Below are 27,459 nucleotides of genomic sequence, written 5' to 3'. Positions count from 1 at the left end.
CAGAACAGTGCAATTCACCCTGTCATTCTTTCAGTAGGCCTAGATTCCAAAATGAGATCTGATAGCGTTGAATACAATCATTCAATGTAAGAATATATTAGAACTCCCTTTTCAAAACAACTATGGATTTCTTGGAACCAATGTGTTTGTTTTAATGGGGGGGGGGGGGGGTAAATGTAGGTCATTTTGTGAGAATTGAAAAAAGACAAATAACAGAAGTCTATATGTAAAAGACAGCTGGAAGCAGGCAGCCTTTGAAAAAATGATGGTCTGTCCTTAAGAAGATTAGAACACTCTAATGTGAACAGGAATACAAATGATTACAGCAATTTAATTATGAAATTGAGACATGTAATTCCACTAAATAGCCCAATAAAGTTACTAGAAATAAAAAACTGCAAAAGAAACATCATTTATTTATGCAGTGGGTATTTAATGCCTGAAATCCTTTAAAGATAGTATGCTATTGCCATGGAAACAGTAGTGCTTCAGACTAAACTGAGCATTGAAGGCCTTTTTAAGAAAGTGTAGGAGGTTTCGTGTTGCATCTCCCGAGGTGTTATTTCAACCAAGCAGATTGCTGAATTTATTATTTTTTTAAATATTTTTTGTTTCAGACAGAGTAACAGAAGTGAAGACTGACATCTATGTTACCAGTTTTGGACCCGTTTCTGATACAGATATGGTGAGTGCATACTTACAATTACAGTACATTAGACACCTACAGTACAGTAGAAACCCCAGCAAGATCTATTCCAGGGCACTACCAAACGGTCGATTATTCAGATACAACTAACCTAAAAAACACAACTGATGGAAAGCAAAATAGTAAAAATATAAAGCAATCTGTAACTTAAATATTTAAAATGTTTTAAATAAAAAGAAACACATTGTTTACTGGTTTCTTACTGCCACGAAACTCATAATTATCTTAACGTCGATTTTCAACATCAGTTCCAATGTTGACAATTTAGTTGCTTCCATTTGCAAATCTAACCAATTTTCAATGTCACTTTAGCATCGTTAAATCAATGTTGTTTCAATATATTTGGCCTGTTGGGATGTTTCCTTGTGTAAGCTGGGCTTTACAATGTTGATTTGGCTCAAATAGCTTTTCAGTAATGGCCCCGAGTTTGATTCAGAAGGAGGAAATTATGTCATCGTGCAAGGCATGCTGGGATAAATCAACAACAATTTCGACGTTGATAAACCCATGCCACACCCACATTGAATAGACATTGCATTCTTGTTGTTCACCATTGCGACGTATTGTCATGCTTTAAATTAAAAAAAAAAAATAAATAAAAAAAAAAAAAATAATTGTTTCACAATGTAGAAGTAAACAAATGTATAATATTTTCAGTTACACAGATTGCATACTGGTTCAGTTAATTAAAATGTAATATTAAATACTACAATATATCCGCTCAAATGTATTGGATAGCTGTGTCCAACTGTAAGGGAGTTAGATGGGCTAACTTCAGTTGCCACTCTCACTCTCAGAAGATGGGTTCAATTGGCTTGGGCACAAGTGGAATTAGATTAGTGCTCTCAACCTGACCTGGTTTTCAAGAGATTGGTAAGTGGCATTGATTATGGCATTTTCAAATTATACCAATTTTGTAATTAAATAATCGTGCTAATGTGATTTCCAAAATTATGTTACTTTACAAAATAATGTTAATATCTTAACGAGCAGTGCTTCTTGCAAGTATTTCTTTTCTTTACGTGGGAATTTAAATGCAAATCTGTGTTAATTGTCATAATTGATCAGTTCATTTGCACTTGGAAAAGGAGGACATTTTTTTGATTTGATCTTATTGCATTTTTATAGAGGGTATGAGCAGTATTTACTGTAAATAGGCTGTTAATTAAAAAGAGTGGGGGATCTGTACATTATGGTTACTGCCGCTAATGAGAAATAATGGTAACTAAATTATTTTTCATTGCAAGGTCTGTTTATGTCAAAATGTAAAAAACTAAAACATGTTAAAACATGATGTAGACCTATACTACTATTATTGATATTCTAGTGAGTTGTTTTTATTAATGTGTATCTGTAATAAAACAAAATGTGTGAAAAATAAAACTAAATTTGTGAAATTTGTGGATTTTGTGTAAAATAAAATGAAAAATTATAAAAAATAAAAATAATTTCACAGGGCTCTAACCCTTTGAGTAGTATGAACGTACCGGTATGTTCGCTGCTCTTTGGTCCCCAGGGAGTATGAACGTACCAGTACATTCTGCAACTTTAAACATGAATTACTGAGCCTACAAAACCCCTGATCACATAATATTGTAACACTAGGTTTCTGTAACACCTTTTATTGGTCTCTTGCGCCCTATGCAAGATATTGACTGAATAACATATAATTATCCCAATCACAAAAATGTCAACAGTGTTTGTAAACCGGTGAAAATCGCTCAGTGAGAAAGAAGTATTAGTAATGATACTGAATTCAGATTCCAATTTAAATTCAAATACATACAATTCTTCCACTGAATCGGATGTCAGCGAGTGTGTCAGTGAAGACATAGGCAAAGAATATTTACCATCAACATCAAGTGACAGCGAAGAGGCGACGCCAAGCTCTGTGCGTTGCTCCATGCTTCAAGGAGTATCATACGCTGAAGCATTAGACACTCTCACTCCCTCCGCCCCCACAACCTGTTTACCTGGATATGATTTATTCGTGTCTCTCTCTCTCTTGCACTTTTTTTTTGTTAGGACGTGTTTAGTCAAAACCTTTCCCTACGACTAAATAAAAAAAAAATGTATTTGTTTTATTTATTTATGGTAGAAATGATTTGTCTGTATTGCGTCAGTATTCATTACATACATACAATCATATAGCTTTCAGCTTGTTTGTACGCTGTAATCAAGCGTAATAATCAACCGGCAGTGCATTTTAGAACTCACTACTCAAAGGGCTGAGTATAGATTTATATGTAGGGCCTGCATCTGCAGCCACATAAAAATGAGGCGCAGCATACTGTCCAAAATTATTTTTCCTGTCAGTCCATCAAATGTATACCTGTCGTTTGTTTTTATTTAAAAAACCCAATATTTCTAATGGTATCTCCTTTGAGTTAAAAGGTGTTTTTGTATTTTAAAAAAATAGATTACAGGTTGAGAAATTTGTCAGTTGACTGCTTCAGAGGAGCCCTACTAATAGCTGTGAGGGGAAATTTCTAAACAATACCTATAAGAGCCTATAAGAAGGTGCTACGATGCCGTTTCAATGATGTTGTTGCTGTTCTGGTTGCCATGTTTGCTGTGTTCCTGTATTGAATCCTGTGAAGCTGACAGAGCTGACATAGTCGTGGACTGTGGTTTTTGTTCAGCCAGAGAGGATACAAAACAGTGCCTTTTTATTTAGCCATTCACCCCGTATAGTCCCACCCCTCAGCCAATGACACAGAGCGTCATCCGATTCATTCACAGCTGATTCCTGTCAATAAGACCTTTCCTGACAGCGTGGGAATACACGGGGTGTCCTAACCCCCTACATGCTCATGCATGCGCCTGACGGCCAGTCCAGATCCCTCCCCTCTCACAGCCTGTCAACAGATTTCTTCAGTAGGGATCTCCAGTAACATTGCAGGATACACAGAAAAGCTTACCTCCGTCGCTGTGTAAAACTCATTTTTAGACTATTTAGATCTATTTTCTTGTTCACAGTGTGTAGTATTTTAATTTCCTGCCTAGATTGCATATATACTGAAGTTACATGACATAATCACTGCACAGCACTATGTGTATGGCAAATAGTACATGCAGGCACACAGAAGAGCTGTACAGTTTAGTTAATGTGATTTTGTTTTGTATGAAATAATAATAATTATGAAATGTATTTTTATTTCTTAAGAATATTGAAAATATTGTTGTATTGGGCTAATTTCACGATTTCCGCACAGTCTGTGAAATTGCGATTTACACAGGGCGTTAGCTATTAGATATACAATAGCAGCAGAATTATATATATATATAGGAAAACAAAATAAATTTTTTTTTTTTCCAAACCTGAGGTTTACTTGTGCCATTTTGTAGCTGAACAAGCAAACAAAAACTGAAATGTAACTTTAAACACTTCAAACAAAACAAACGTGGAAATGGTGTTGTAAAATTAATCAACTCACCGTTTTGGTTCTCATTTATTACATTCCACATAACTGAAAGACGCAACAAAAAATATATAATATAAGTGCAAGGTATTTTTGTCATTTCTAGTGAATACCAACATCTGATTTTTGTATCCGAATACATGTCAAAAAATATTTGTTCGAATATTCGGGTATTTGTCCCAGCACTAATTATAACCAGGATGTGTCAACTGTCCTCTTGTTAGCTTGTATACTGTTATGTAATAGCCTAATTGCTTTTAGTATTGAAACAAATAAATGACTACAGGGCTCAAACTGGTGACCAACCAATCTCCAAGCATGCATTTTGTCACTATTTATTTTTATTTTTTTACTGGGACCGTGTGAATTAAAAACATTCATGATTAAAACATGCGATGCATCGCACCCAAGTTAGCTACAGCTCATTTACATTGGTAGTCCCACAAACTAACAACTACAAATACAATAATAACAATAAAACAAAAATTAAATTCAATTAAAAATACTAAAACAAAAATACAATTAAAAATAACAATAGAAAACAATAAAATACAATTAGAGCAAGTCAACAAATGGAGGGGGTCTAGACATGGTCACAAAGCTGGTCCTGTTTCAACCAGTTTTTCAGTTCTGATAAAAAGCTCTTGTAGTCTGATATGTTTTTCATGAAGTCTGGTAGCGTATTCCAGAACATGGCACCCTTGATTGAGAAAGCTGTTTGTGCAAACTTGGTTCGACGTCGAGACACTATACAATCTCCTCTAGTGGTTGATCGAGTGACTCTAACAGCTTTTACCGAGCAGGGCTGAACAAATTCCCTTAGGGGCGGAGGGGCCAGTTTATGTAGAGACTAGTATGCTAGTAACCTCAATCTGTATCATTACTATAGTTGAGTGCTCAATCAGGAGGGTTTACTGGAAATCTGGCATTTTTATTATTATTAGCATTTATTTTAATAGTCACATAAAAGGTAAGTGTGACTATATAAAAAATTGAAAACAGTAAGGATTCCTGAGTTAACTATTTTGAAGGCAGAGAGAGTAGTCAGATATGAAAAACATATTTCTCTACTCAATTATACAGTGCAAAAGAGCAGAGTAAAACAGACTGCAGTGTTAGTAGTTCAGCTGCTGCACAGCCTTGACTGGATGCAAAGATTGGACAGCATTGTCACATGAAGCCCTAAATGCTCATGGGCAAGTTGGTGAGATAAATATGGTCTGACATTAGCCAAGAGGTGAAAACCTGTGTGTGAAAGGGAAAGAATAACAATAAATGTAGGTAGCACAGAAGCATTAAGCAAATATAAATGTATTATTATTATTACAGTGAGGTATATTATTATATTATTTCCTGAATCAATGCAGGCTTGAGGGGCTACATGCAGATGCCAGAGTGATTGCCTTTTGTAATTTGGCATAACATACCAATAGCATACTCATGTGTTCACTGTGAAACAGCTAGTACCTGTGAGCAACAGTTTCAACACAAACCCACAACCAGTCTGCATTGCAGTTTGTTATCGGATTACTGAGATTTGTGTACCCTTTTAATGCTAAAATCACATTAGAGGGGAACGTAAATATAAAGCTAATTGTAAACTGGAATCAGAAATAATATGTAGGATTTCTCTTCTTCAAAAAAATACTGATGTTTGATTTTAATTGGCAGGAATACACAATAGATGTTTTCTTCCGACAAAGCTGGAAAGACGAGAGATTAAAATTTAAAGGACCAATGAACATCCTCCGGTTAAACAATCTGATGGCCAGCAAAATCTGGACTCCTGACACATTCTTTCATAATGGGAAGAAATCTGTGGCACACAACATGACAATGCCAAATAAACTGCTAAGAATCCAAGATGATGGGACATTGCTGTATACAATGAGGTAAAGGTTCAAACACTCCATTCCATATCCAACTACTTGTGGTATGTCTGTATATTTATCAGAAACTTTTTATGATTTTTTCCCAGATACAAATTACACCTAAACTATGTGCAGGCTAAAGTCATAAAAGTGATTCATTTTTCACTCATACATAGACAGCTTGACATCTCTGGAAAATACTTGCTAGATTAGATATACGTATGCATAATGTATTTGTATTGTTCAGACTCATGCTACAGTACATTCTCCCACCAGTTCGCATTCATCAAATCTTCTATTCATGCTGAAAAAAGAAATAACATTAAATTAACGGGTTAAGCTGATCAAACTTAAAAATGCAAATAAATAAATAAATGATCTCACTTATTTATCATTCTTATAAGACTGGGAATTTTGGGGCAAAGTGATGAAGTGCAGGCTCACTGCATTTCTAAGCACCTGTTCTTTATCCATGGATCAAACAGATTGTTTTAAAACGGAGACACTACATCAATAGCATTATCATTAATTTCAAGAGCGTGACGTGGCCCTTCTGACTGACTGAGTGCAGTGACAGGGCCATTATAGTGACAAACAAATCCCCCCTGAACAAATAACCACATTGATCTAGAAAAGTCATTTGACAGAAAAGAGAACTCTGATCTCTGATGGGCATGAAAAAATGATCTAATTTATCAGTGAATTTAATACAGATGTTCTTAATTTAAAATGTTACTATATTTCATATTTTGAATGTATTAAATAGTTTAACTTTACTCTAAACAAAATGAAAATGAAGGCCGCTATTTAAAATGATATGTGTCAATAATATCACGACTGTAGTACCTTACACAATAACTAAACTGTTAATTAATTGAATATTTTGTACCCTTTGAATTTACATATTATCTAATTTTGTATATGTTGTCCCATAATATGTTTTCATTATGATTTATTGCTATAAAAATGAATGGCTATTCGGCAGGTTTTATAATGTTATCAGCATATTTTATCTTGACACTACGGGTGTGCACTGGTAACACACTTTCTGTTCAGGGGGGAGGAATAATCTGTGCATCGTTACAGAACTCGGAGACAGCTCCAAAGGAAGAATACACTCGTGATTTTATGAAACATGCCACATGTCAATGATTGCAGAAACAGTAGTAAATAATGAATATGAATACATACCATGGGATAATATCAAATACACAATTTAATGAAAATGTTGAGGGTATATTAAAGTACCCTTATCTGCTCTCTACACTAATTCTTAATACCTGGCCTTAATTAGTTTCCTAATGTTTAGTTAGTATAGTTTTCTAATATGTTAGATTACACCCGTAGTTATTTTACAAATTCTAAATATACACGTAGGATCCTAAAGGTTTTGATTGCATGTTTATTGATTTTTTAAATAAATAAACCAGAGTGTAGTGTGCTCAAAACAATACACGCCTCCTCCATTTCAGCATTTTACGTTTTACTGGATCATTTTAGTTTGTAAGTTAAAAAATGGCATCTGAGGGTGGATGTAATTTTAAAGGTAATATCATTTTTTCGTAGACTGACTGTTCAGGCCGAATGCCCAATGCATCTTGAAGATTTTCCAATGGATGCCCATGCTTGCCCTTTGAAGTTTGGCAGCTGTAAGTATAAATTAAGAGCAAGAGATTTATTTATTTATTTATTTATTTATTTATTTATTTATTTTTATTGCCAGGGTATCAGTCAACATCAGTAAATACAGTACTACCTTATTATGGCATTTTCATCAAGTTGAACAGGCAAACAACAACTACACTATGTCATAAATGGTTAGAGATTATGTGGTAAAAAAAAGGACAACTCAAAAGATAAATTTTTATTTATTAATGACACTAGATTTTTATTTGAACCTGTCAGCATGTATTTTTTATTTCAACCAAAAACATGCAGCTTTGTGTTAGTATTCAAACTGGAGTGCAGTCTTTTTTCAAAACAGCATGTGGAATAGCTTTCACAGCTCATAAAAATACTGCTGTTAATGAAACTTGGCCTTATAGCACTTCACACTAGTTGAAATAAACTACCTGACAAATAGGTTGTAGGGAAATTCAAACACATTGTTGCTGTGTTATGTCTTGTAAAATGTAGCCTTGGAGCTGGTAAAAAATAATGTGCATATGTAATATGATGAGTGTGGTTGGCTGGAGTGTTCTATTTGTGCTAAATCTGTATTTTATAGTTCATTTAACTGTGAGCATAAATGTTTTATGTTGGGGCAATATTTATTAATAAATTGTGAAATTGGACTGTTTTACTAATGCTCTAACATATGTTCTGACACCATCATTCTGGTTGGCAATATTGTTTTTGGTAGATCTGTTAAAAGCCACTAATGAGTGTGGTACTGTAGCGATTTCGAACCAGGTTGGAAATCCTATTACAAAGGGTGTGAAAATACATTTTGTAGGAAGAAAAACAACAAACAAACAAACGGTGATGTGCAGTTTTTATTTGTAATATAGTTCTGGACGAAAACATGATTCTTTCCTGCTTCTTCCTCGTTTGTCCCTGGGGCACTGTTGAGGCTGCTGAGGTATACTTGGATACTTCTCTCTTCACTCATTTTTTGCTAGCCTTGTATACATCTTATATGCCATGGCTCAATTGATTATCATTGTCTTACCATAAAGATCACTCTGCCTCTTGAGGAAAGCTTATTTGCCTTTGAAATTTGTCTATATAATCTTGTTTCACATGTTGTGTAAAAACTATCTACATGTTCAGTATGTGATAATAATTTACGACAGGCAGGTTGATACACTGACATAACAAATTATTACCAATAGTGTGTTATTAAGTAGGGGTGGACACCAATATCGATATTATCAATTACTTCAAGATTGGCTAGAAAATGAACAACGAAGTCTGGGTGTAGTGAAGTATAGAAATATTTTGGTTTTGAGGTGGCTGATGATGGAATAGTAAAACAATATAACAAGACCTTGTTTTTCTCCAAGGATATTGTAAAGCAAAGCACCACTAAGTCAAAGTAAGTTATTGCATTTCATATGTAAGTATGTGTTAGATACGTATATACAGACGTGCTCAAATTTGTTGGTACCCCTCCACAAAAAACGAAGAATGCACAGTTTTCTCTGAAATAACTTGAAACTGACAAAAGTAATTGGCATCCACCATTGTTTATTCCATATTTAATAGAAATCAGACTTTGCTTTTGATTTTTTATTCAACATAATATTGTAAATAAGAAAACAAATGAAAATGGCATGGACAAAAATGATGGGACCGCTAACCTAATATTTTGTTGCACAACCTTTAGAGGCAATCACTGCAATCAAACATTTTCTGTAGCTCTCAATGAGACTTCTGCACCTGTTAACAGGTAGTTTGGCCCACTCTTCCTGAGCAAACTGCTCCAGCTGTCTGAGGTTTGATGGGTGCCTTCTCCAGACTGCAAGTTTCAGCTCTTTCCATAGATGTTCGATAGGATTCAGATCAGGACTCATAGAAGGCCACTTCAGAATAGTCAAATGTTTTGTTCTTATCCATTCTTGGGTGCTTTTAGCTGTGTGTTTTGGGTCATTATCCTGTTGGAGGACCCATGACCTGCGACTGAGACAGAGCTTTCTGACACTGGGCAGTACGTTTCGCTCCAGAATGCCTTGATAGTCTTAAGATTTCATTGTGCCCTGCACAGATTCAAGGCACCCTGTGCCAGGCGCAGCAAAGCAGCCCCAAAACATAACCGAGCCTCCTCCATGTTTCACTGTAGGTATGGTGTTCTTTTCTTTGAAAGCTTCATTTTTTTGTCTGTGAACATAGAGCTGATGTGACTTGCCAAAAAGCTCCAGCTTTGACTCATCTGTCCAAAGGACATCCTCCCAGAAGGATTGTGGCTTGTCAATATGAATTTTAGCAAATTCCAGTCTGGCTTTTTTATGTTTTTCTGTCAAAAGTGGAGTCCTCCTGGGTCTTCTTCCATGGAGCCCACTTTCGCTCAAAAAGCGACGGATGGTGCGATCAGGAACTGACGTACTTTCACCTTGGAGTTCAGCTTGTATCTCTTTGGCAGTTATCCTTGGTTCTTTTTCTACCATTCGCACTATCCTTCTGTTCAATCTGGGGTCGATTTTCCTCTTGCGGCCGCGCCCAGGGAGGTTGGCTACAGTTCCATGGACCTTAAACTTCTTAATAATATTTGCAACTGTTATCACAGGAACACAGCTGCTTGGAGATGGTCTCGTAGCCTTTACCTTTACCATGCTTGTGTAATATTTTCTTTCTGATCTCCTCAGACAACTCTCTCCTTTGCTTTTTCTGGTCCATGTTAAGTGTGGTGCACACAATGATACCAAACAGCACAGTGACTATTTTTCTCCATTTAAATAGGCTGAATGACTGATTACAAGATTGGAGACATGTGTGATACTAATTAAAGAAACTAATTAGTTTGAAATATCACTATAATCAAATTATTTATTATCATTTCTAAGGGGTACCAACAAATGTGTCCAGGCCATTTTAGAATGTCTTTGTAGAATAAGGAATAATTCATCTCTTTTCACAGCTTCTTTGCTTTATTCTATGACATACCAAAGGCATGCAAGTATACATGATAAAATAGCTTTTAATTTCATCACTTTTCAGGAGGAATGAAGCATTATTTCAATGAGCTGTAAGGGTACCAACAAATCTGAGCACGTCTGTATGTTTGATATTGCAATTGTGTTACTACATTTTTCTGTGTTTTTGGAAGATTTAGATATTATCGATATAGATATTGGAATACATGCACAACATCAATGAAGCTCTGTGTTTCTAAAACATCTATACATCTCTTTGTAACGTTTACCTCCTGATTTGGTTATGTGAAACATGTTCTGTGGGCCTTTAGGTTTGTTAAGAGACAGAAGAAAGCATACAATTGAAGATAACTGTGCAGAGCTATTGTTTGGTTGCTTTCAGTACTGTGTAATAAACTGACCTAGTTGTCTTATGGAAAGATGGTACTGAATTGTACAGGAATACAATAGATGGGATTTATGACTGAGACAAATTGGCAGAATATCATGAGGTTTTCGTCCAGTAGTAGAGTGATAATAGCTTTTGCTGCTGACACATTTCTGACTCATTTCTGTGGCTATAATCAGCTTATTAACCTGTTACCCTTAGAAACTGGGGCAACAAGGGTCCCCCCATTAGAAATAACAGCCAATAAAACTTGCAAAAGTATGTGTATGCAAATTTTAGCATCGTTATGCATGGTATAGATTTCATTACTGTATATTTGAAATGAAGAGTCATATTGTTACTCCTGCCAAGCTGCAATAATGCATATCATTGGAATTAGTTAGTCATGTTTGGAAAAATACATAAATAAACAATACAGATATTTGGGAAGTCATCATGGTTTGGTATTATTCTCTACTGGAAGATGGGCTCAAATTCAATTTTTTTTCTTTTTCACATTGGTAAAAAAAGAGGTAATATCTGTCCAAAAACATCAAGATACAATAAAAAGGATTAGCCACAGTTGTGATATCTTCAAAAGTTATAGAATATAGGGGTAACTTACCCTTGATTCAGTCTTTTGGTCAGATATAATGTACAATGCATGTACTGATTATAAAACAGTATTCCAGTATATGCCCTTAATGAAATGTGAACTGGCAGTATCAATGTACCTGCTTAATATCCCTATAAAAATTGCATCTTTTATGGTACAGCATTGCAATAATAAAGTACATGAATCAAAGAGGTTAATGTATGATAGATTTAATTAGGAGAGCAGAACAAACCTTTCATAAAGCACCACTGTTAAATGGATTAAAATAGTATTTGTGAATAGGCAAACAAGGAATCATCACATTGAATCCTTGTTTTTTCTCTTGTGCATGCTGAATAGAAACATCAGCCTAGCCTGTGTTTGCTTCACCACCATAAGGTGTGTAGGATTCACTGCACTGAGAAGGTAGCACTGCCTGGCACAGCTTGATCTATTAATGCAAGCAAGCTATCAATCACAGCACAGAGGAACAGAGTGAGCTCTAACAGGGATCGACATACTCATGATTAAGGAACGACAGAACATATAGAACAATACAAGAGAAACACAGGGGCTTAAGAGAGCTGGGAGTATGAGATTCATGGGAAGCCTACCAAAGTGACATTGGAGGATTCAACTGGAATGGAAGAGAGTTTGATCTGTTGAAATTATCACATGATAAACTGATGCATAAAAAAGTTTCCAGCTCTACTTTCATCAGAAATCGGCTGTTTTAAATTACTTTTGGCGCCCAGATTGATACATTCTTTTTCTACATTTTTGTTGTGATCGTACCGGCTTCATACTATAGTTTTCTAGATTTTGGAACTGGAACACCAAACGTGGAATGCCTGGAGAGTGTAGGCCAGTGCCAGTCTGGCTCAAGTAACATTTTACTATTGGTCAAAATGCATCAGATTCCAGGAACAATTTGAAGATTCCATCTTACTGAAACAAAAATACACTTCCTGATTTTCTGTAATCTTGTTATTATTATTATTATTTATTTCTTATCAGACACCCTTATCCAGGGTGACTTACAATTGTTACAAGATATCACATTATTTTTACATACAATTACCCATTTATACAGTTGGGTTTTTACTGGAGTAATCTAGGTAACTGCTCACGGGTAAAGCAGCAGTGTCCCCCCACCGGGGATTGAACCCATAACCCTCCGGTCAAGAGTCCAGAGCCCTAACCACTATTCCACACTGCTACCACTGTTGCAGGGCCAATGATACTCGGATTGTCAAAAAATTCTCATGCATTTCATGACAGACACTCCTGAGTAATCTGAAAACATTTTAATCTGTTTATACATTTATTTATGAATACATATGACAAATACATTATATAGATATACACGCCTCCAGACTGTCGCTGATAAAACCACTGTCATCTCAGTGTGAAGCCGAATTCTGTAGCTCAAGCAAGACAATCTTTGCTTGTGGTTTCTTGAATACCACAGCATTGAATACCATGCCATTGAATCCCACTATTGGAAGGTATTTTAATACAACAGCCCTTCTCTTAATTATAATAGTTATAGTCTTTCTTTGAAAATGGAATTGGTTTGGAGTTAAGAACCATACATCTTTTACCAGAGTTGAAGTTCATATTACAGTGATGCTATGGAACTGATGGTGGGGAGGAGCAAGCTAAAAAAAACAACAACAATATAATAGTACTGTACCTAGTTAAAAAATAAACTTAAGTGCAATTAGTAGTACTGGTAGTCTGTTGGCACATCAGAATTTCACATAATTATATTTAACCATCCTCTGGGAAAAAAAAGGATGACAAGTACTGTAGAATGATCCAGTTACCTCTGTTGTAACCCTGGATGGCCACAATCAAGTGAGTAAAATTGGATCGTTTCTGTAATATCATTCTAAAATCTTACAAAGTAGTTGTAAACAACCATTTTAATGCAATGCATGTTTAATTTATAGCATGGTTCTTATGACATCTGAAATATTAGCATAGCCCCTCCTTAAATACCATAAAATGACATCCACTGGCACATTAGTTGTAAACCCATGTCAAACTAAAACAGGACAGAGTCAAATGTTTTTTGTTTGTTTTTTAGGAATAACATGCGCTACAATCATAGCATGCTACCTCTTTTTTGTTATTGTAAACATGCCCATTGTTTTTACAACTCCCTGTTGTAATTTACACTAAATGCATTTACACTAGCAATAGAGCACCACATGTTGATTAGCACATTGCTGTTTTACATTATTAATAGAAAAAAATGTAATTGCATACTGGAGCTTATCCAAAAACATATATATTATACTGCAATTATTTACTGTAGTCAAACTTGTGAAGCCAAAATAATTAACTTTCTTTATGCGGAAAGGAAGAACGTATCCCATGATTAAAACCTGGTACTGGTCTTACCTGGTACTGGTCTTACCTGGTACTGGTCTTACCTGGTACTGGTCTTACCTGGTACTGGTCTTACCTGGTACTGGTCTTATTCCATTTCAGCTGTAAGTTTGTTGTCGGGGTATTTGTTGTAAAGAGATTTTTAGCTACCCAGTAGGACTGAAGGACATCCACTTCCCTTCAGTTCTCTTGAGCTGCTGTGGGGAGTTGCTGAGGAAATAATTCAACATTCTAAATTTTAAAATGTACTCTCATTAGGAGATTAGGTATGCCACAGTGTATGAAACTGGGAGAGGGTATTGGGCAGATTGAAGCTTAAAGTCTAGGAAAGACATTATTAGCATTTTATTGAGGTGTAAAAATTGCCCATGTTGTGAGATATTTGAAAACAGTTTAAAAAGAGCATGGTACATAGATACCACCCTTTCAAGGATGACTGTCTGGTAAAATGTAGCACTTCTTAAAGAAAAATATGACTTCAAGGCAGCATACTGCTGGAATATATCAGCCATGTCACAATCAATCACAGTTCGAAGAGTGTATAAGTATGTTCTACTGCCATTAAAGTGTCATCTAGGTAAACACATGGAAGAAGGCTTGAGAAGAATGGCACAGTGAATGTCTAGCAAAAATCTCTAGACCCTCACCTAAGCACTGAAAAACAAGGGACCTTTTAAATGACTGGTGTGAATCAAAAATATGAACATGAGGTTTGGTGAATTTACAGATTACAATGTAGTTAATTATCCAAAAGAGAATATTGTGTTTCCTGAACAAGCTAAAGAGATAACAAAAAGAGGAAGTTTACCATGCATTTGCACATCCCTTTGTTAAAAACAGAAATATATTTATAAAAGTGTTTGTGCTATTACAGTGACATAAACATTTTCATGATTGGCTGTAGGCGGATGTAGGTACAGTATCCACCACTTACACCGTACAGGGTTATTTTGGGCAGCCGTTTAAACTGGACAAATAGCGTTTGCCATTCCCATTGATTTCAATAACAAAGGCATCGTTTATACCTGTTAGGAACACCGTATATTTGGGTGTAGCATCAGAGTGGGTCATAATATCATTCTGTATGTGAAAGCAACAGAATTGAAATATGCAGAAGGGAAATCTTAAACCATTCTCTGTGTCTTCTTGGTTTATGGTCACAAACTCCCCCACTGACAAAGCATGCTTTTAAACAGTCATAAACTAACTGCTGAACAAATGGCTTATCTTCACAATCGCTGAATGACAATTTTGGCGCCACAATCCAGACAGTTCTGGGTGCTTTGACACCTAAGACAGGAACCAGTCCATCACATGAATCCAGCTGACAGGGTGCAGAATAGCGGACCAATGGAGAACAAGGGGCCGCGTCGGAACGAGAACAACCAATGAAAAACACTCCACATGGACTCAGGCACCACCCAGAATAACCAAACTATCCAATCACAGGGGTAAAGAGAACATTACAAAAGTATGAGCTGCGACACTCAAACAGCGCCCTCGACACGAAATCCAAAACCAGTCTTTGAACTGTGACAATCTGGAGATCCAGCCTGCGACCAGCTGGAACAGAGATACCGTTTTCGGACACTCTAATAAGAGATAACTATTCTAGTGTTTGCCTTGGTGTGGGAGTCTGCTGCGTAAGATGTCTAAAATCCTAAAAGTACTTGTAATCAAATCTCTAACTTAACCCCAATTGATCACCAGAGAAAGAGTTGAATGAACATTTGAAGTCGACATAAATTGAAATATATTCAATTTATTGAGCTAGCAGTGCCAGAGTTTGCGGTGGAATTTCCCAGACATAACCGGACGAAGACTGCACATATTGCTGGAGGAATTTCTGTTTCAGTGGAATACCCTGAAGTGGAGACGAAAAGCGAGGAAGGCAGACCCCAGAACCTGGACCTGTCCTTGCCAGCAGGAGAGCCTTCGAGCGCCTGTATTATTGAAGACACGGAACAGCTGGAGGAGGCAGTGCAAGTCCGTTAAGTATTCAATGAGTAGTGTTTTAATCCTCTTATGAACTCGAGAATAAGCAGACCTTAAAGTAAAATTGTTTTAAGTGGAATGTAAGAAAAGTAGTATTGCTTTCAATTCATGCTTTGAGTTAATGAACACTATAGTAATTGTTTGTATGTGATTTATACAAATTGATGTGGGTTTTACAAGGCAATTGTCATTCTGCGTTAGAAGCTAGAATCCAAATTTAGCTGACTTGATAATAGATAATTCTTGATAGGTTGTCTGGACGCAAAGAGCGTCTTTATCTCGCAAGAGTGAGAATTGCCTTTTGAATCAAAACTGATTTAACGATGCTTTGATTATCAAATATTAATGAAAGTAAATATTTGTGTTACTAACGATACCCCTTTTAAGACTAACCTTCGTCTTAAATAGCTGTCAGGAATGCAGTTGTAACCTTAAGGGAATCTCCCATAGATTGCGTTGGATCGCTGATCAACCAGCGGGAGTGGAGTGTCATTGTTTATGTTTCCTTTTCTGTACCGTTTAGTTTAGTTAATTCTTCCTTTCTGAATTATTTTAGTTTAGTTGTTCCTCCTTTAATTTTTCATTTATTTAGTTTTATTTCAAATAAAACTGTTCCTTTGTATTCAATAGAAACATTGTCTAGTCTGATTATTTCGATAAAGGTCGGGTTCTACATGACTTGAAAACAAGGTATTTTATTATTACAATTTAAACTAGTCCAAATACAAATATACCTTGCACACTACATCAGGCAAACTCAGCTGTTTGTATCTCATTATGTGCCATTCATATAGATTTAAATAACAAATGCACTCCTTACTACTGTTTTCACCTTGTTACCTAGTCATTCACATAGATTTCAATAAAAAAGGCAGTTTGACAGATCAATCAATCAGCTGTTTGCACCTCGTTAATGAGCGATTTACCCCTGTACTTGTACGCAGTGTTGGGTTTACAGTTTGAAAAAACAGCACTGACTGCAACAGCAAGCAAGCATGGTTGGAAAGAGAAAAGCGATGAGCATCAGCAAGAAAATTCAGTGTAAAAAAAATGTCTCTGTTAGATACTGTGCACTAAAGCATGCTTGGAACTCTGTCAGTCAGCAAACAATGCAACGTTGCTTCAAAAAAGCTGGGGTTTCTGTAGTTAAGGAGGAGAGTGCTGACGAAAATACAACCGAAAATGAAACTCTGACAACACCAGAGGGGATGTCAGAGGAAGAATTCTGACCAGGACGCTCTGCCTGAAACAGACACTGATGACATAAGCTGAATTGGGATTTTTTTGAAAATGCTGAAAGTTTGCTGTCCATGCTTGCAAAAAAAAAGATTGTTCAGATGGGTATGACAGTTCTTCGCTGGAAACAATTTGCAGTAATGTAGCCTACCTGTACTGTACATTTCTGCACTTGCATTACTTTTTTGCACTTTTTATTACATTCATAGGTTTTAATACATATTTTTTATTAGTGTAATGAGAGTCTTAATAAAGATTTAACCGCATACACGCTTGTTTGTTTTGATTACTGTACTGGTGATTGGGGGACATTTTGAATGTTAGGTTATTGTGTGGGAGTTTATACCGTCCATCACTTACTGCGTGTGAATCACTTTAACACAAACACAACTGTTCTAAGTGGTGGCGACATATGTATCCACCTGGAAGTTTCATGTATTGTGATTGTATACAGACTTAGGGATCCAATCGGAGGGGTGAATAGATATTTCAGATTTCAATTGACAGTTGTCTGTAGAGTAGGTTGCCGCCTTTGTGATGAATATCTTTTTATTCTTTAAAATGCTGCTCTAACAGGTACAGGTTGCTTTCTCTGTCACACTGTCTCACAAGATTCCCTTTGGCGAGACAGTGGAAGTTGACCTTTACCATAGAAAGCAATATGGTACCAGGTAGGGCTGTGTTCAAAGGTTCGAAGGCTGGAAGGTTTGTTCACTAGCCAGGAATTCAAAGCTAGTTCTAAACCTTCTAAGGTTCGTCAGGCGGCATTCACACACTGTATGTTTTTTTTTTCTTTTTTTTTCAGTCTTTTGATTTGTATAATGCATATTACTTAAACAAAAGTTGTTGCATTAAAATTAAGGCTGGGGCAATGCCTAATTTTTCACCATCGATATCGTTTTCCAAAAAAGCAGATGCATCGATTCATCGACGTTATGAAAGGGTAAAAAATAAGTACAGCAGTAATGCATGTGGAGTTTAATGTGCAACATTGCTAGTAAAGGTTTAAAAACTATTATACTGAATAAATAACATCACTTTGTGCATATAGCAAAATATATATTATATATATATATATATATATATATATATTTTTTTTTTTTTTCTGCCCCTATCCGTGTTGATTTGTGCCAGCTGAGGGTCAAAGCTAAACACGCTGATTAAAAAAAAAAAAAAAAAAAAGAAAAAAGTTGTTTAAATTCAGCCGGTTTACAACCAATCCACAGAACAGAACATAAAGAAAAAGCAAAATTACTGGAAAATTAGTTTCAATTCATCTATTTCTGCTGTAACTAGTTAACAAACTGTTTAAGAAATTAACATTAAAACTGTTTAATACTAGAACGACCGTGTTTATACACATACCTAGAACAACCATGAGCGGTCAATTTGACCAGCATATTAAAAACAACATAAATATTATAATGAAAAGACAAACACTTGAATATAAGTCATAGTTTTATTCTTGAATAAATGGATATTTGAACAGAAATGTGTTGATATACAGACATATAACATAAAGCGCAACCTCAAAAAACAGTAAAAAATGAAATAAACAAATATTTGAAAATAAATTTGTGTACATACAGGTATATCATGTACATACAAAACTGTAGAACTTAAATGATGTAAAAAAGTATATATATATTTTTTTTAATAAATGGGTTTATACATAACAAAGCGCATATACGCAACTGAAGCTATGCGTTTATACACAGATATACTATAATCGAAATTACATGAATAAATAAACATTCGAACAGAATGGGCTTCATTTACAATCATTTACAAAGTCTAAGTGCTGGCACAAATCACACTGATCCTACGCTTTTCAACATATGCAGTGCACTTACCGCAGACTGTCTTTGCGCATTTGGCACAGCTATCAACAGTAACCCAGGCTTCTGGCACAAATGCTCCACAGGCATATAATAGTACAATAAAAGCTTCTAATTCTTCCAAGGGCATTGCCCAGGGATCATCTTGGTGTCACTACTGCTGGAAGATTAATCTTCGCAAATCCAGTATGCTTCAGAGCCAGATTCGTTATTGTCTGTCTCTGCTGCATCAGAATCGTTGTTTGGTAAAATTTGCAATAATTCCAAACACTGCTTTGTTGTCCTGCGTCTTCCGCAATCCATTTTCAGTGTGTATTGGGGTAACAATGAATTTCTTAGAAAAACGAGTGACTTGTATAGTAACCAGAGCGCATCTAAAACATAGATCAGAAGAACAAAGTAGTGGCTCACACAAGTGATAGACTCACACAGACAGACAGCCAGGCAGCATGATCTGTCAAGGCTGATTGAAGAGCTATCAGGTGGCTCATTGAAACAATAACAATGTCAGAAGACCGATCACTTGAGGAATGCAGACTGATACAATCAAACTTCAATACATAGCCACAAGTCCAGACTGATAAATACAAGTAATACAGCAACATGTCATTGTTAAATTATGTTTTATATGTAGCAGTCAATTTAACCGCTCCTGGTCGGAATAGGTATGACATTATTTTATCTCGCTAATTTTTGCAGCTATTCTTTCTTTGTCAGGGTAATTAGCACATATATTTACAAAAAGTCAGGAAAGCACAGCTCCGTATCTTAAACACACGCACCGCAATTTAAATTTAACCCTTTGCGGTTCTATGTCGGACCTGGTCCGACATTGCAATTATTCCTATCCGGTCCAATGTCGCATAAAACGGGTTTCTAGTCCTTTTTCTCCGGAAAAAGCAGAGAAAACTATTCAATGGCCGAGTGGGAGCGACAGGAGCTGAGACAAGCAGGAAAAAAGGGGGCCTATCTCATGATTAGTCATACTTGCCCCTGGCATCAGATAACGGCGGCCATAAGGAAACAAGCTGGCTGCTATTGCATCAGCGCTCAGAGAATATCACGGACATTTGCAGAGCTTTTTTGAGATGTTATAGTAATAAAATAATGACTTGGATCGCATTATTGAGACGTTTGGTGATAAAACGAGTGATCAGGAGATGATTGATCGGTATGTACGACTATTATTATTATTATTTATTTATTTCTTAGCATATGTGAAAGCTATAGCGAACGAAAGGGTGGGGCGGGGCTGGAGATGCCTAGCGAGTGCTTTGTTGATATACAGGGCCTAAAAGCCTGTTTAACTGTGGAAAAAAAAAACTTTTAAACAGTGCATCTAAAATTAACTGCACGTGTGGACCTGACGCGCCTGACACACACTTAATAAATGGACTGCAAAGGGTTAAATTCCAAACACAGCCAAAATGACCGCCTTGGTCATTCTGGTGTTTATAGGTTAACATTCAAATCTATTTCTGCATGTTACTGAAATTCTAAATGCAAATCTGTATACTTTCACTACCAAAACTAAATACAAATGAACTTAATTGACTAAATATTCCAAATGCATTTGAAATACTTTTCCATAAACATAAATGTATTGATTAATTAATCATCACCAACATTAGTGCATGTTATGTTTTATTATTAATTTATTTGCCTGATGCTTAATCCAATGCAACATAAAGGAGTACATTTTATACAATAGTAATATATACACAGTATATTAAGTTACAAAACATAATCAAAAAGCAACAGGGCTTTTAAAAAAGTAGGACATGATACAATGCTCAGTTATATTTAATTTAGTGTGTTCTGTAGCCTTCTAACATCTGTGCAGGGTATTTATAGTTCAGAATATTTAAACGCAAATGCAGACACTGCTTTTTTTCTTACCTCAATGTATTTTCCACCACACTGAAGACAGATGCTGCTGTTCCACCACTGCAAACAGGGATGGCCAGGAGTCTTGTCTTGGCTCTGTGTCCCTGGACCAGGATAGCTAGCTTCTTCTGCATTTTTTTGTCACTACTCTGTTTGATCATGACCTGCCCAATGGTGACTACACCTCATCTACTGTACCAGTTAAGCAGTGTGTGCTGGTAAGCCTTGTCAGAACATGGGTAAGGGCACAGTGCCAACCTTACCTGACAGTTTCCCGTCTTTTTCAGAATTGTCAGCTCTTACCGTCAAGTAAAACTTAGTTTTATTTGTGTTTAATATATTTAAAGAGGTGGGAATTATCTATATGGCTCTAGGGGTGTGACTATGTATTGTTAACCATAGTCATTGTCATGCCATGATGCCTACTGTAAGCTGTTTATTTAGATTAGGGAGTGGTTAACATGTAGAAAACAGAAAGTACTGATTAGAGGAGAAACTCAAAATGGAGCGAGGTAACCAGTGAAGTGACACAGGGATCAGTATTAGGTCCTCAGCTCTTCCTAATCCATATTAATGACTTAGATTCTGGTATAGTAAGCAAACTTGTTAAATTTGCAGACACAAAATTAGGAGGAGTAGCAAACACAATTCAGAACTGGGCAGACACATGGCAAATTATATTTAATAAAGAAATGTGTAAGGTTCTGCACGCAGGCAATACAAATGTCCATTATAAATACCATATAGGAGACACTGAAATTGAAGAAGGAATCTATGAAAAAGATCTAGGAGTTTATGTTGACTCAGAAATGTCTTCATCTAGGCAGTGTGGGGAAGATATAAAAAAAGGTCAACAAAATGCTCAGATATATAGTGAAAAGTGTTGAATTTAAATCAAGGGAAGTAATGCTAAAACTTTGAAATGCATTAGTAAGACCTCTTGCTGCTCTAGAAAGAGTGCAAAGAAGAGCGACCAGAATTATTCCTGTTTTAAAAGGCATGTCATATGCAGACAGGCTTAAATAATTTAATCTATTCAGTCTTGAACAAAGAAGACTACACTGCGATCTGATTCAAGTATTAAAAATTCTAAAAGGTATTGACAATGTCAACCCAGGGGACTTTTTCGACCTGAAAAAAGAAACAAGCCAGGGGTCATAAATGGAGATTAGATAAAGGGGCATTCAGAACAGAAAGTAGGAGGCACTTTTTTACACAGAATTGTGGGAGTCTGGAACCAACTTCCCAGTAATGTTGTTGAAGCTGACACCCTGGGATCCTTCAAAAAGCTGTTTGTAACCTTTCTTATGTTCTTACGTTTACTGTACTGTGACACAGCACATTATTTGTCTTTGTAATCATAACACTCACACAATTTAACTTAAGTACTAAACTACAGTATGACATTGTTTTGTTCATCTTTCCCCCAGATGCCTACACTACATCAGAAGTCACATATATTTGGACACTCAATGCCACTGAATCAGTTGTGGTTGCAGAAGATGGTTCCAGATTGAATCAGTACGATTTGCTCGGGCAAACCGTTGGACAAGAAACTATTAAATCCAGCACAGGTTGGTAAAAAAAATAATGACAAACATGTCAGGTGCAATAATATCGGTTCACAAAGTTTTAACTCATCAACTCAGGGCCCTGCATATCATTCCGTGTTCTCTTAATGTAATTACATTTATTTATGATTTATTATTATTATTATTATTATTATTATTATTATTATTATTATTATTATTATTAGTGTATATCTATGGAACTGTACATTTAAATATATTACATTATATTACCAAAAGTCAACATAACACTAAACTTCACAGTGTTCCATCCTGCCAGTGAATTGCTTCAGCCAGTAATGTAAACAGACCCAGAACTGGTTGACATTATGCTTGGAGACGTGGATGGTGTGGATTATTAGGATGTCACATTTTTGGAAGAATGATCTGGGACATTACTGGACATCTCTGTTTGGAATGAAAAGATACCTGGAACCTTATATTATGTTATATTATATTATATCCTCTTTCTCATTGCAGTTATATCAACGGCCTTAAGTAAGGCTTTACATATTTAAGTAGGCACAGATTTTCTTAAAATCAAATTAATACTTATAAACACAGGAATTGTATTTTTGTTCACATGGGTGAACAGTCTACTAGTTTGTAGCAGGCACTGCCCTACAGTTTTTATATTTCAGATTGCTGCAGGTTTTGTCAATGAGCCATGTCTGTGCTATTTATATTTTGTACATTACATATTGCCAATACATATTTTAAACTTCGTATATAACACAGGTAAAAACTTGGGCGCAGCAGTAATTGTAAAAATAAGTTGCTCCTACATGAAAGCACTGCAGCAGGAGGCACTATATGTGATTAAAATTGCAAAACACTTTAAAGAAACAGAAATTCATACCTATCTCTACATACGAGGCACCCACCAGTAAGCACTTTGATTTATATTATTTCCTGTTTCACTCGTAACACCCACAACACGTGCTTGACCCTAATGACCTTCCTGTTGCTTTACTAATTTGGTTACACACATGAAACTGACATATTTTGTGTACATCATTGTGACGGGGTGCCCACCTCTTGTGTATATTTTATTTATGTATGTATTCATTTGTGGTGTTGTTGTTATTATTGTATGTGTTTGTGTGCGGGCGGACGAAACCATGTGGTTGGCATGGATGGGGTTGAAACCCCATCCTAAATAGCTTGTGGGAATGTGGCTGGAGCCTTAATAAGGTAATTGTTTAAAAGGTAATTAAGGCTCCAGCCACAGTATAAAAGACCCACTCCGGGCTCAGAGCTTGGGCGCGCTTAAAAGAGCTAAGAAGGAAAAGGACGATAGATTAAGAGCGAGAGCGATTGCTATCTAATTAGTAAGATCTAAAAAGGTACTCATTGTTACCTGAAATACCGTATTTGTTGCTGTTTATTTTGTTTTGGCCAATGTGCCCATTTCTTTTTGTGTGTTGTGTAAAACGTGTTTTGTTTCTTATTTAATAAATGTACTGCAACGACAGTTTCAGCCCCGTTACCTTCAGTCTGTTTTGTGCTGCTTCCTGAACCTGACGTCACCACCCACACGCACCACTCAAGCCATCTGTGACAGTTATATCAAATACTGTTGTATGGCATGTATGTGTGTATGTTTTCAGGACCTCCACTCAATTGAAGGATTCTGATTGGTTGGTTTCTGTGTGTTAGTTCTGTTGCTCTTGAAATTCTACAGTACCTAATTAATCTGTTGCAAGTGCTGGTCAAGTTCTTGCTATACTATGATTTATTGTCTTTCAACTACAGTAGCTGCAATTTGTCATTGTTTATAGATATATTTTGAAATATTGGGTTGTTGGGTCTCTTTTCTATAAAATGTGTTATTTTTTTGTGTTTGCTACTACTGTTTGAAATGTTCCTTTCAGCTGTTTGCATTGGCACCAACCTGATTTTATTGTGTCAGATCCCTTTTTAAGCACAATTCAAATATGATTAGAAGTTTATTAGGCATAATGAAGCTAGAAAAGGCCCACACAGGCCAATCCTGTTTAAGTGTGAATGCATCATTAGTGTATACATATGTACAAAACATCCTCTAAAAAGTACCAAGACATTTTGACTGCTCTGATCCATTAGGCAAAAGAACTAATGTCACAACCTATACATTGAAGTTACAAATTATCCAGGTTATTATTTGTTTTATATATTTACTTAATATTATTTAATGTGTATATTAAGTACTGGTTGCTGCATGTATGTCTTGTGGAAATTAAATATGTTATTTAGGAAAATTATCCTTAATCTGTGTCAAATGTATGTTTAGACTCTTGCAAGAGGTAAAGGATACTTTTTTAAATGTTCTCCAAAACCATTAGCTCAATAGTTCTGTCTTTGTAAGCATAAGACATTTATTTAAAATGTCTGCTTTGAATAAAAAGATAAATATCAAAACGCCTTTTACATATTCAGTGAAATGTCCTTGTGTTACGCATATATTTAAATATAATTAACTGTGTAAAGTATTTACGTCTTTCTTTAATTACAGAATTTAGGCATGAGGGATCCACTTTTTAATGACATTAAGGTGCCCAGACATTAAGGTGCCCAGAGATTTATCCACAGATGAGTAAATAGGAACACCAAACAGTTGGAGCTTCAACTGTAAATGCCAGTTTCTTTGTAAATAAATAGTGTTCGAAATAAAGTACAAACAGAGGAAGGACATTTCTTTCTTTCCTCAGCCCAAAACTACAGATCACCATCTCCATGATGCAATGTATAGATTACTAAAATTAAATCAAAGTACGGTGTGTGGCAGTACTACGGCAACACTGTTAGTGGCAGTGCTGTTATGTAGAGGAAGGGTTATGTTAAGTTGGACGCCCCTGTTTATGTGTGTTTTCTGTTATCCAGGTGAATATACAGTCATGACAGCACATTTTCACTTGAAAAGGAAGATTGGCTACTTTGTGATTCAGACTTATTTGCCATGTATCATGACAGTCATTCTGTCTCAAGTGTCGTTTTGGCTGAACAGAGAATCTGTCCCTGCCAGGACTGTCTTTGGTGAGTATTTTTGGTTCTACTGTCTGTGACTGAATCCAATGAACATCTTAACCCTGCTTTGATCTCTATAATAGTATTACCATATGGGAATGCACTGGAGAGCAGTTGACATTAATCATTATTACCATTTATGTACAAAACGTAAATCAGAATACAGATTTCACTTTCATTTTCAGTGTTTAAACAATATTTTCAGGAATAGATGTAATGCATTTACACTGTATATTTGTATCTAAAATTAAACTACTGTGACATACTAGATGATTGAATTAGATCAATATGACATATACTATTCAGAAAATAATTGAATATGACACATTAGGCTATATAATTAGATCAATATGACATACACTTTTCTGTTGATAAATTGTGTTTTCCAGTTGTTAGGATTTAAGCTACGTTTCAGGCTGATGTTTCCCCACTTTTTTTTTCTTTTTTTTTTAACGATTCAAGATTAACTGTAATTATGCCTGAACATCAAAATGAAAATCAATGTTTGGATGAAAAACAAAATAGGCTTAAAAAGTTAAAACCAATTATAAATGCTATTAAACTGTGCAGCTCCCTGTTATTTCATGGCCTTAGATGTAATATTGGACCTGACTGGGGAGTTCCCACTGGCTTCTATCCAGCTGAGCTATTAGGTCAACTGACTGTCCAAAGTCGCCTTGAGTCGGTTTCTTTTTGAATACTTCTGAGTCCACAGCTGTTGCTGATGGTGTAATTTATTATAATCAGCACTCTGCTGTACATATTCTATACTGAAGTTCTGTTTATTATCAAACATTTATTGATGAAGAAATATAAGATTTTAGATTATTTAGACAATGGTGTATGCTGGTCATGATGGTTGGCTGACTGGTTTTTAGCTGTTTCAGAAGACTTGGTGCTGGTCAAGGAGTTGGTTATTATTATTATTATTATTATTATTATTATTATTTATTTCTTAGCAGACGCCCTTATCCAGGGCGACTTACAATTGTTACAAGATATCACATTATACATTATTTCACATTATTTTTACATACAATTACCCATTTAAACAGTTGGGTTTTTACTGGAGCAATCTAGGTAAAGTACCTTGCTCAAGGGTACAACAGCAGTCTCCTCCACTGGGGATTGAATCCACAACCCTCTGGTCAAGAGTCCAGAGCCCTAACCACTACACCACACTGCTGCCCAAATACAAAATAACACAGGGGCAGAGGGGGAAACCCCGTTCTAAAAATAAATAAACACACACAGACATGTACAGGGCTCCTCGCACTGTTACAAGTAGATAGAAAGCACTTTATTGGTATTGACATAATAATAAAAAAAGTAGATGCATGAGTTTTATGGCTATTGACCTGAAAGTCAGAGGTGTATTTGCAAGGGATTGTTATGATATATTTTATAAGACCAACTGTCAGAAGATCACACATGGGATTTAACTTTGCACAGGTTTAATTTAGTTGTTCTCAGTTTACTGACAATTTTGTTTTCCCTCATAAAAAATATTATAAGGCATAATTGGATTTGACATGGATGTGTATTATCATAATGAATTATTGACATGTTTTTTCAAAACCCAGTTAAGCTGGATATGAATTACTATGTACGTGAGCAGACAGTATGTAGTGAATGTCTATTTTATTTACACTCTCCAGTGGCATTATTGGCTGAAACAAGTTCTATACACCACTTATTTTTTTCTGTTATGATCTAACTATTAATAACCTTAACCTAAACTTCCTAACCTGCGATGCACAGATTAGCCGCTACTCCTTTAGTTTTATAAGATGCTTTTTATTCAGAAACAAAAATATATAATAAAATAAAATAAACTAGGAATCTGAACAGATCAATCCCACCCACACAAACTAGTGGGAGTTTCTTCAATGAGATGACAATAAATACACTTAGATTCAATAAATAATTTTAACAGGATGTAGGAATTATTTGATCAAAAGAAATTGAGGTATTCAGAA

General features: G+C 35.7%; 1 protein-coding gene across 1 annotated transcript in view; it reads left to right on the top strand.

The window, feature by feature from the left end:
• The window catches only part of LOC117420534 (gamma-aminobutyric acid receptor subunit alpha-2), a 62,771-nt gene that overhangs the window by 14,542 nt on the left and 20,770 nt on the right, over positions 1 to 27,459 (top strand). Inside the window, exons 4-8 of the mRNA XM_034033983.3 lie at positions 618 to 685; positions 5,800 to 6,020; positions 7,566 to 7,648; positions 22,337 to 22,480; positions 25,337 to 25,489. Coding sequence (XP_033889874.2) covers positions 618 to 685; positions 5,800 to 6,020; positions 7,566 to 7,648; positions 22,337 to 22,480; positions 25,337 to 25,489 — 669 coding nt within the window. The remainder of the gene's footprint in view (positions 1 to 617; positions 686 to 5,799; positions 6,021 to 7,565; positions 7,649 to 22,336; positions 22,481 to 25,336; positions 25,490 to 27,459) is intronic.

Source organism: Acipenser ruthenus, chromosome 1, assembly GCF_902713425.1.
Source record: "Acipenser ruthenus chromosome 1, fAciRut3.2 maternal haplotype, whole genome shotgun sequence".
Classification (NCBI taxonomy): Eukaryota; Metazoa; Chordata; class Actinopteri; order Acipenseriformes; family Acipenseridae; genus Acipenser; species Acipenser ruthenus.
The sequence above is the reverse complement of the archived record's forward strand: the minus strand, read 5'-3'. Positions and strand labels throughout refer to the sequence as shown.